The sequence below is a fragment of the Amaranthus tricolor genome, chromosome 15 (assembly GCF_026212465.1).
Source record: "Amaranthus tricolor cultivar Red isolate AtriRed21 chromosome 15, ASM2621246v1, whole genome shotgun sequence".
Classification (NCBI taxonomy): domain Eukaryota; kingdom Viridiplantae; phylum Streptophyta; class Magnoliopsida; order Caryophyllales; family Amaranthaceae; genus Amaranthus; species Amaranthus tricolor.
Window position 1 is genome coordinate 18,718,552 of NC_080061.1, and position 11,957 is coordinate 18,730,508.

At 32.7% G+C, this 11,957-nt stretch overlaps 1 protein-coding gene across 1 annotated transcript; it reads left to right on the forward strand.

Annotated features, from left to right (window-relative positions):
- Window positions 1-3,973: 3,973 nt before the first annotated feature.
- On the forward strand, window positions 3,974-6,809 carry LOC130801183 (FCS-Like Zinc finger 10-like). The gene is made up of 3 exons (XM_057664962.1): window positions 3,974-4,404; window positions 5,002-6,087; window positions 6,164-6,809. Exons 2-3 carry the CDS (start codon window positions 5,015-5,017, stop codon window positions 6,315-6,317), a joined length of 1,227 nt encoding a protein of 408 aa, XP_057520945.1. The 5' UTR covers window positions 3,974-4,404; window positions 5,002-5,014; the 3' UTR covers window positions 6,318-6,809.
- The last annotated feature ends 5,148 nt before the right edge of the window (window positions 6,810-11,957 follow it).

The following is an 11,957-nucleotide window of genomic DNA, read 5'->3' on the forward strand; positions in this document are numbered from 1 at the left end:
GTATTGCTTGTTTTCGGGTTACTTATCGTCTTGGACATCGGTTGAAGAGAAGAGGTGGAAGCTGGTAATGTTTGAGCATTGAAATTATGTTGTTCTTTTCAAATTGAAGCTGGTAATGTTTATTCAAGTTGATTTGTATGTTATATCATAAGGTAAGTACTATGCTGCATATAGTGGGATCCGTAATTCTATATTGGTGTATGTTTGCTGTTCTCTTCTTGAGTTTATTCAAAATAAGACGGAAAAGTATTAGAATACGAGGTAGCTAATTAAGTACGTTATTTCATGAGTTATGTACTATGCTTATGTGCTGCATATAGTGGGATCCATAATTCTGTATTGGTGTATGTTTGTTGTTCTCTTTTCGAGTTTGTCCAAAATAAGACTAAAAAAATAATAGAATATGAGGTAGCTAATAAGTTAAGACCATTTGAGCTCTCTTACAGGTCATTAGTTTCATGGGTTAGTTTGAAAGGCGGGGCTTCAACAAAGTACTTTACATGTTTATTGCTTGGAGAGTTTTGAATGGATGTTTTGCTTATTTTGCAGATTCAATACAAACGGAGGTGTTAGATTCAATGGAAGCAGATGAAATTGAAGCATCAACTATGGAGATTGAGAATGCAAAGTGCCTATCACTTGTAAATTTTTACATGAAAACTTGTATATGGTAGGAGAATTATTTCGGAAAATTGGTTATACGTTACATGTATATGAATTACGTGTATTTTTGACACACGATAAAATTTGGGACGTGTGATATTTTGGGATACAAATTAATATATAATGATAATCGGTGATATTAGTTTAGTTGGTTATAAATTATTTATTATTTTAATTGTCTAGTTTATATATAGATTGTAGATTGTTTTAGAAGATAACAAAGTCGTTGCGAAAAATGTGTACATTTTTTGCAACGGTAATAGTTGTTGCTAAAAACATTAATAACAAATTTACTTAATTGTTTTCCCTACAGTAAAGTCGTTGCAAAAGATTGACTATCATGTATTGCAACAACTTGAATTGTTGTGAAAAACATATATTTAACAACGAAAACAATTGTAGCTAAAAATGCAGAAAATTTGGCAACGAGCTTTTTTGTTGCTAAAAACGTTGGAAGGAATTGCAACGATACTTCTTTTGCAACAATAGATCTCGTTGCAAAAAACAGATACCTTTTGCAACCACCATAGTCGTTGCTAAAACCTTTAGCTACGGCTGTACCCGCAACAATGGCATTCGTTGCAAAAAACATTTTTAGCAACGAAATCAGGTTTTTAGCAACGACTTTTTCTGTTGCTAAAAACAAGTTTTCTTGTAGTGTAATGCGATTCTCAACTGAATGATAAAAGATGTTCAACATAATTTAGGGTAATATTATATATTTACAAATTACGAAGATCAATGAATATTGCTCCAAAAACATAATCTCTCCTAATCACCTTAGAGTCCCATTTGACTTTTCATGGATTTTAAAAAAAGTTAAAAGTGGGATCCTAAGGGTAGGAAAGAGAGTGGTATTAAGGGTTTTTTAATGTAAGGGAGGAAAATTAGTATGGGTAATAGAGGGTATAATTGAAAATAGGATAAAGTTACTAAGGGTATAAAAGTCAAAAACTCATACCAAAAATAGAAATGAGACAATTAAGGTGACTTGATCATAAAAAGAAATGGAACACATAAGCTAAATAGGAGGGAATATTTCTCAACTAACAAATACCATAGGTTTTTTTTGTTTGGAACAAGTTAAAACATGTACATAAACTATTTTTAAAAATTGTTTTGTATGATTCAAGTTAATTAAAAATTTATATTAAAACGCTGCAAAATAATTATAATATAGTTAATTATGATTCTTTTGTTCGGTAAATTTGCATTACAGTGCAAAAATTTCAAATGGTGACATAATACGTTGTTTTCAAAACATGAAAGCTTGGCTAAACAATTGTGTTAATAAAATAATGTTGAATGTAAATTTTTTCGCTTAAAAGTAATATCATCACTTTTTTTTTTCCTTGATTGCACTTTTGTAACAGAACAATCAAATGTCATCGAGCATGAATTTATAATTTCCAATAAGTTATTAAAAATTTTTATTTTATTGAAAATTTTTTTATGTTGAATAAAAAGTATTAATACTCCCTCGTACTTTTTACTATTGTCTCATTTAGTTTTTTAATTTATTATTCTATTTTATTTCATTATTCATTATATTAGCCATCGATAATTCTTAATTTGTATTTTATTTTGAATCTTTAAGTTAAAACATAGTCATGTGAAATCTTATTTGACTCATGTCAGTGTAAATTTTATTAATATCAAGTTTTTATAATTTTTAATTACCTATAATAAATGCGGTGACAACCGTATAAAAATTAAATGAGATAATAAATAGTGAATAAAATAATGTAAATTTTTGATAATTTGAAAAAAAGAATCATTAAAATTTAATTTGCATGATCTCTTAATAAAAAAAGGCTATTAATTAAGTAGGAGTAAGTAGTAGTACAAGTTTAAAATTAAGGCCGAAAGTGTCTTGAATGCAAAATGCAATAATATTCTCCGATCTACATAGTATTCTTAAGCAAGTTCTACACCATATAAATACTACTGATATAAATAAACCAGGCAGACCTTAGTCCTTACCTTGTCGTTTTCTGTTGATTTATTATTACATTATTCATTCTATTTTGTTTCTACTAGCTTAAAGGAAAGTGAAATTGAAGTAACTAAAAACAATATTATGGTATAATTTTCATCATTCCCTCTCCCTCGTGAAGGACTTTATTCTGGATGTATGACAATAAAACTTTTATTATTCACTGTAATTGATATTAAAGGATTGGATGAGAATAATTTATGTTTACATTTCGACTGTAATCTTTTGCGATCATATCTTTAATATTATTGAGTTTTCTTGCTAATAAATTTCTTTAAGTCTATTAAAAATGAGTACATGTTCATATCGATTTTCTTTCATGTGAAAACAAGAAATAACATTGCTAATATTCGTACTTGACTTTAGAGTTTGGTGCATGGTAATTGTGTGGGTATTTGTAATGTACAATTGGCACTATTGGATCTTTAGCTATCTAATTAGCTATATAAATTAACCTGATAATAGTAGTCATTATAGTAGCTGCTGAAATAATTTTTTTTAAAAAAAAAATATAAAAAATATCTTAGATTGTTGCAACTTTTGATTTTAAAATACTATCACTAAGTTTGGATAGAAAGAAATGAAGAGAAAGAGATGAGAGATTTGGAAGGATAAAGAATTTTTTATTTGGATAACAAAAAAGGAGGGGAGAATATTGGAGGAGAGGGGTATAGAGGAAAAATATAGATAAATTTTGTTAAGAATATAAAAGATTTAGAGGAAAAATACTCATTTCTTTTATCTTACCTTTTTTTTTTCTTTCTAAATGCATTGTTCCTCCTTGTCTCTCTCCTCCGTTTCCTTTTTTTTTCTCATTAAGTACTATCTAAACATTGTGTATAAGTTGTAATGTTTAGAAAAGAAATAAATGTATGATTAAACACTATTTAAATTACTATTTTAACAAACAATAAAATCTTTTTAAAGTAACGTTTTAGCTTACTAGAGCCAATTTGTACATGCCTTGACTTCTAAAAAAATTTAAATAAATTGAATTAATTTCAGTTGAATTTAATTTTATTTTTCATTTGAGATTTTCCGTTGAATTTAATTAAACGTATCCTTTTCAATTTTGTCTTAATAAAGGCAAAGGAGCTTCAAAATCCAAATGGGCAAGGTTCAGAATCACATTTCTTAAATACAAGGTGAACATTATTAAAAAGAGCAAAAAGAAAAAAGTTCTTGACTTCTCACTATATTAAAAAGAAAAGTCACTGCTGGACAAGTGATGTGGCAAAATGTCAGAAGACTTAAAAATAATTTTAATTATTTTCCAAAATAAATATTTTTTAAAAATTACTTTCCAGAAATGATCCTGACTACACAGTACAGAATCCATAGTGCTCAAATTTCTCCTTAAATCAACAATAAGAAAGAGTAGAGTGTTTCAGAAGCTCTCTCTTATTCACTATGTTTTGCTGATTTTGATGCATTCTACAGTAACATACTACAACAACAAGAGAGGAAGAGGAACATAGAGTGCACTACAAGTTCTTTTCTTTTTTTTTTTTTTTTTTTTTTTGCTTCTTTTGTTCATCCTTTGTTTTTCTTTTTCCTTTTCCCTCTTTGGATTTTTCTTCAAGTTTGAGACTTTTTTTAGAAAAAATTATACTCTTCTTAAAATTTCTTCTTCATCCATATATATTTTCTTAAAACTTTTTTTTTTTCCTATTATTCTTGGTGTGTTCTCATTTTGCTCCTCTTCTTCTCAAAGGACAGCAAAAGTCTACCAATCAAATTTAAAGGTATGTTCTTATTCTACTTCACTTTAGATGGTTTTTTAATTGTTTGTTGATTTCTTTGACTTGATTGTTGGTTGAGCTTTTGGATTCAATTTCTGGGTAATTTTTCATGTAACATTCATTATATTTGAAATTATTTTTTATGGTTGCATCACAAAGTATTCTCTTTATTGTGTGGGTTTTCATTCTTGTCTAGTAATCAACTTGGAAAAATTAATAATCTTGGCACTCGATTCAGTGATCTGTTGCGTTTTGTTTCTGGGTTTATCTCCATTTATTTGTATTTTGCTGGAATTTTTCTTGGTTTCTCTCAGTTTGTTAGTACTTTGATGTTCTAGTTTTGCATGTTCATTTTCCTTTCCCTTCTGTTTGTTGAATTATTTGTACAAGCAATCTTTTTTTTTTTTTTTTCTTTTTCTTTTCATTTTGGTTGTATTTCAAGCTTTTTAGCTCATGTCTTTGATTTCTTTTAATTTATAAATTTAATCGGTGTATTTCAAGCTGTGATGATCTGTATTTGTTGTGGAGTACTCTTAATCTTCAATTAAAGTTTCTGTTCAATGTTGTGTTTCCCCAATTTTTTTTTTCTCTGCAATGCAGAATTTGTGAGACAATGCTAAAGAAGAGGAGTAGATCAATTCAAAAAGATCAACAAATGGGTCCAAAAACATCAGATGGTGGTTCTGGAACTATTGGCCAAAGGCAAAAGACCAACACTTTTTTTAATGTGCCTGGTCTATTTGTAGGATTAACCCCTAAAGGTGTCTCAGATTGTGACTCTGTTAGAAGCCCTACTTCACCTCTTGATTTCAAGCTGTTTTCTAATTTGGGTAGTTCCCTTAGGTTCCCTAAGTCCTCTCATGAGGGTCACCAAAAGTATTGGGATTGTCACAAGGTTGGGCTTGGAAGCATAGTTGATTCTCTTGATGATAATGATGATGATGGAAACCTACATCTACATGAGAAATTTGAAGTGATTCCACCATCTAATAGCAAGACAATATTATTTGGGTCTCAAATCAGGTGCAAAGGAACCCAGAATTCACCCAACCGTGCCGATTTCAATGAGGCACCTAAGTCATTGCCAAAAAGCTATGCAATTTTCCCTCATGCTTGGTTGAGGCCTTCTAATCTTCAAAAGGGTAGCTCTGATGTATTATTTGAAATTGGAGGAGACCCTTTAGAGTTTGACCCTTTCAAAAAAATCCAGTCATTTTCTTTGGATTCTAAGAGGCTAGGGTCTGGAATTTATAGGCAGAACACTCGCAATACCGAATCAAGGATTAAGCAACCTTGTTTTGAGAATGGAACCATTGAAAGGAGTTTGAGCTTCAGTTTGATTGGAGAAAGTCCTAATAACTCCGAAAACAATTTGACTATAGGTCCAATGCAGTTTGTTACAGGTGACGACATAGTTGAGCGTCCTAAACCCGAAGATATTGAGCTCTCAGAAGACTATACTTGTGTAATTTCACATGGTCCCAACCCCAAAACCATTCATATTTTTGGTGACTGTATTTTGGATTGTCACCCCAATGGAATTGATATTCACAATAAAACAGCAAGCTTAGAAACCGGAATACCTTCTTTGGAATCTGCATTAGCACCGCACGCTTCAGATGACTTCTTGAGCAACTGCTACTTTTGCAAGAAGAAATTGGAGGGTAAAGATATATACATGTATAGGTTCGTCCTTGACACCTGCTTTCGGTTAGTCTTTTATTTTTGCAACATCTCTTGACTGTATTTGACCGTTTTGCAGAGGTGAGAAAGCTTTTTGCAGCTGGGACTGCCGTTTGGAAGAGATCTCAATCGAAGAGGAGCAAGAGAAACCCATCACCGAGGCTCCCATTGAATCTCCGATGTCCGAAAAAGGTGACGACGTTTTTGGGAAGAGTATATTTGTTGCCATATAGAGTTTTTTTACTATGAATTGTTTCCCCTAAAGCCATTATGCCCATGATTGATGAAAACTGCCAAAATTAGAACATCTGATAATAAAGAGCTGTGTGTTTTGTGTATGTATTAGCAGCCTCAGGTGCTCATTGTATGGCATGTTAGTAAAAGCTGATTGTTATATTTCATCTATCATGATTCTAATGACTTTTAGTATTCAGAAAATCGGCTGGCTATATTCCATAATCTAAATGCTGAATGGCTTGTTTTGCCATTTTTGCTAATGGGTAGTAGCCAATCTTTTGGCTCGTCCAGTAACACGGGAAACAATAACCAATAAAAAGCTTTTTTTGTTCTTTCTTGTTTGGTTCAGTAGTTTGAAAGGAGTTGATGTATATGCCTCCCATCTGGACAAATTATTGATATTATTGTCGTAGAAGTAGTATTTTTGATGCAAAACCTTGTTCTTGTTGAAGTTCTTATCTTGCAAAAGAAAATCTGTTTGATACATATTATCATTGATATCATGGTTGAGGTACGAGTATGACTTCAGTTTTACGCTTTCTTATTTGTGAAAGCGACAATGGTAATCCCTATATTCATTGTAAATTTCCATTCGACCTTTTAAAAACACATAATTTTTTGATCAAAAGGGCAATTTTAGAATAAAGATCTTGGATGAAAATTTAGAAAAGGAAAGCTGGATTACATATTATCCAATATTTTGCATTAAAAGCTATCTTTGTCATGGCATGGCAATGTACTAACTATGCCGGTCTTGCTACATCCCACATCGGTTGTGCTTGACTGTGTCCTGTGATTACCGGAGCTTGGTTCTGTGCTAAGCCATTAATGGATCACATTGTGGCACGACCCATTATCATTGTTGACACTCGGGTACTCAAAAGCTTCAATTGTCAGCAACCTACATGGCTACATTTTTGTATGGGATGGTTAAGTTCTACTTGCACCACCCTTCTCTTAAGTAATGTATTTTTCTAGTGAGAAAGTCTTAGTAAATAATGTTTATTTATGAGGTAAGAGTTTTGTTATTTTATTTTTATTTTTGATTTTGTTTATTTTAATATTATTTTTTTTTTGTCTTTTGGTGGTGATTTACAAATCACAGTTATTGATTAGGAATTTTTGTTTTATAGTAGCTCTAATCATGTTTTTCATTTTTTTGTTTTATGCTATTAGGGTAAACAGTTTGTCAGTTTGAATTAATTTGTTTTGGCAGTATCAAAGTAATGAAGACCACACAAATTCATTGCATAAGTAGGATTGGATAGAGAAGCAAATCATTGAAACCATTGCTGTGATTCTCAGAAATTATTATACTCCTTGCATTAAAAAAATTATTGGAAAAAACGTTTGTAAAATATATCACCTTTTTCTAATTGTTTCACAATAATATTAAGCTTTGATTAATCATGACTATTATCAATTTAAGGGGTTATTTTCTTTTAGCATCTGTCCATGCACAAATCCCACTTACCACCGATGATCTCCCTTGCATTGCAGCACTCAGCTGCAAGGCCTGCAAACCCCCCCCCCCCCCCCCCCCCCCTCTACACCATTGCGCCCACAACCTCTATTAACCAAAAAAAAAAAACAATTGATCAAAACTAGGATTCGTTCTTGTCACTAATTTTAGGATTACTATAGATAGTGTTAAGGTGGGCTACGCGCAAGCTTGGTGCGTTCACAAAGGTAGAGATGTGGAATAAAGGGTGTTTTGGTTGGTGTGGATGTGGGTGGGGCTAGGACGATGGAGCCCAGGTTTGGGTGATGGCTAGGGTGTAGGACCAGTGGCGGAAGGGGGGGAAAGATGAAAGTACTTTATTTAATATTAAAATTTGAAAAAATTGTTAGAAAATACCTAATAAATTTTTGTTCCAAAAAGTAAGTAATAAAAAAAATTTTGCCAAAAAATACTTAACAAAATTTCTTTTTTCCAAAACGTATCAAGTAACGTTTTCCTTAAGTTCAACGTCAAATACAACGGTTGACTGGTTAAAATCAAAAATTATTCTTCCTCATCTTCAATTTCTTTTCCAATTTAATTTCCATACTCATCTTCTTCCTTTATTTTTTACTTAAAATTGAAAATTCTTAATTCAATTAATTTTTTAATACATTTGGTTCATCAAACTGAGAAATACCTACTTGCTAAAAGATAAAAGCATTATGCTTGATTGAATTGATCCTTTTATTTATAGATATACTGGTAAGGGTGAAACTTATTCGGATTAAAACTGCGAATCGAATTAGACCAAACCGAATAATAAATATGGTTTGGTGATTTTTGAAATTTGGTTTGGATTAGGTTTGAAAATTCAAAAACCAAAATAATTTAGTTTGGATTAGGTTTAGAAATTTAAAAACCAAAAACCCAATAATTGAACCGAAATAATTAATGTTGTATAAAATTAGAGATAGGCCCATCCCGTTTAGTTTAGGGTATTGGCCCAACAGTCAAAACAATGAAAATTTGAAAACAATAAGACAAAAAATAAAAAAAAATGAACCAAATAATCCAATTTTCAAACTTATTCCAAAAGTAAGCGTGAAAATTCCAAACCTGGGGTTTGGAGCTGTTCGCACTTAGCAACTGCGAACAGGTCAAAAAAGACAAAAATAGCTGTTTCCACTTAGTAACTGGGAACAACTTTGACTTTGTTTTGACCTGTTAATAGCTATCTGTGTATTTGTGCAGCTATCTGTTCGCAGTTACTAACTGTGAACTAGTCAAAACAAGTCAAATAGTTGTTCGCAGTTAGTAACTGCGAACAGCTATTTTGTCTTTTTTGACCTATTCGTAGTTAGTAATTGCGAACAGCCCAAAACCTCAGGTTTTAGATTTTCATGCTTCCTTTTGAAATAAGTTTGAAAGTTAAATTATTTGGTTCATTTTCTTGATGTTTTGTCTTATTGTTTTCAGATTTTCCAAAACAACCCATCACATGTCGGCCTAACCTTAGTTGCATGTCTTCCATTATGTTTCTCATTTCATTCTCTCCCCTAACCCTTATTCTCTCTCACATTCATTTCCTGCTTTCCTGTGTTGATGTCTTCCATGCCACCTCCAACATCCATCACGTTTTTTCTCTCCTAACCCTTTCTTCATTATTTTTCTTTCACGTTTATGGGCCACTTATACTTCTTACTTCCATTACGTTCTTTCCATCCCGAACCATGTGCTCTTGGGTGGAATGCAGGTCTTCACGCTCCTCTTTTCAAAACATAAACTCTTGCAAAAAACGCATAGTATCAACTCGACCAAGGCATTAACTGAATACCTAACACATGACCTTATAGAGCTTGTTTAACTTAAGGTAAGTGTGATCATAGTCTATAATACCCTTGAGGTAACTTAACTTAGGCATACTTCTCACTAGCATAAACTATTCTATCAATAAGTAGATGTTCTATCAATGAGTGAATATTCTATCAAAGAGTAAACGTTCTATCAATGTGTAAGCTTTCTATCAAAGAATGAACCTTCTATCATTATATAATTTTTGATCAATGAATAAACTTTCTATCAGTGAATAACTTTCTATCAGTGGATCTTTTTCTACTTTCTGGCATAGTGACACGGTCAAGGGCGTTATTGGCCATCCGGCGCCCATGGCAAAGTATGAGCTCATGCCCCCTCCAGCTAACCCTCTCGGGTCCTACCTTCGGGAAAAACTAACACACTGGAGTACTAAACCAGTGAAGAGGCCACCATATTGGGGTTTGCAAGGCCAGCATGGTAACACCTCGGTCAAGGGGCGGTATCGGCCATCCAGCGCCCAATGACCCAAGCATGCTCATACCCCCTTACGGTGGTCCCGTCGAACTCACCTAGGGGACTACTAAATCAACCGGACATAATCCAGTTGAGTCACGCCAGCTAATCATAATCTAATACTTTATCAGATGGGAATAACTTCCACTTTCGACTATTAATGAGCGCCCTGGGACAACAGCACGCCAAAACCCACTGAGTCACTCAACAAAATATGAAATTCACGTCTAAAGGAGTCATTCTAACTCCAAGTAAGGCATAATCTAATTCTTAGATAAATAAGGGAGTGGTCCCCACCTCCTACTAACGCTCTCATTCTCTATAGCTATTCTAAGCGCAAGAACTTTATAATCGATGGCTCCTCATATAAAGTGTACTCACTAGTATCTCATAGTTTCAATGCAATGTACATTATCACAATAAACAATAATATCTTAAAGCAAATTGCATATAAGGGTTAGTTACTGCATATACGTACGTGTAAGCATTACTGCACGATCAAAAGTCACAAAATCACCCAACTAAGGCTCTACTTTCCTCTTACGAAATAGGCACCTATATAAGTTATGAGTAGAACTAATAAGTTCCCTTAACTACTTTGCCATACCAAACTAAAAACCAAAGTAACCGCTATCACCCATTCAACATGAGTTTCCGATTACTCTAGCACGCACACAACTCATTCAATACAAGTCAAAATTATTGACTCAACACAACATAAGTCTTTCCATCAATTTAAAGTAGAAGTATGTGTGAATCGTTTCTTTAAATTAACTAATTTTTGAGCATATTGACTGGCGTTACCCCAAAATAACTAATCACAACTAAATCTTACAATTTTAATATAATATTAATAGAACGATAAGGCAAATCTTAGAGTTATCGTATCGGGATATCATTTGTTACATTCTCCAAAGCTATTAAGAACTATAATCAAAACAACACGACAAATAACTTTAGCAACCATCGACGATAAGTTGACATTATGCTCTTGGCCTACTAATATCATGTATCTATAACTTCAATAACAACCTAATAAGGGTATTTGTAATTTACAACAATCAAACCACAACAATTAGTAACTATTATTCCCAATTTAATCAATCAAAATCACTTTCATAATCAACTAACATCATCACCATTACTAATTATTCACAATAATAACCAATCTACTAAATCTTAAAACAACTTTTAAAGTTATTTAATCAATCATCACCAAAATATAGTATAACACACACATCATTGGTGATTTCATCTCTAAATCCAAGCCCTAATCGTTTCGTGTTCTAAGATAACATTTTTAATTACTACCCATACTAAGATTCAAAGAAACTAATACAAAATCAACACACAACCCATGATTTCAAATCACCCTTCAAACCCTAAGTCATAAACATGTTTAATTCATCAAACACTCTTACCCACAAAAAGATTCAATGAAAATAATACAAGTTCAACACTTTTCATTCGTATTTCAAAAACCTAATTCATAAGTACATTCAAGTCATCAATCCAATTCTCACTCATTACAAGATTCAATAACAATCATACAAAGTTCAACTCTTTTTTCATAAACTTTAGAAATTTTAATTGGGAATAAGATAAAATCAAATAAGAGAAAAGAGATGGCTCACAAAATAAAACTAGGAAGAGGGTGAAGAAGTAAAAGGTGGTCGCGGAGGTGGTGGCGTAGGGCCAAAAACCGGCTGCCTGAGTCCTGTTTGGTGGCGGCAGGCTGAGCAAGGAAAGCTACTGCAGCCGTGACTCCTTGTGGGGAAGGGAGGCTTTCCCTACTGCGGTGGCTGCTCACGGTGGAGGGAAAGAGGAAGGCGGCCTATGGTGGTAGCTACTGGGGCTCCATGGG

Coding starts and splice junctions, on each gene's coding strand:
- LOC130801183 (XM_057664962.1), top strand. CDS start 5,015: ATGCTAAAGAAGAGGAGTAGATCAATTCAAAAAGATCAACAAATGGGT. Junction 6,088..6,163: donor AAAGATATATACATGTATAG/GTTCGTCCTTGA, acceptor ACCGTTTTGCAG/AGGTGAGAAAGCTTTTTGCA.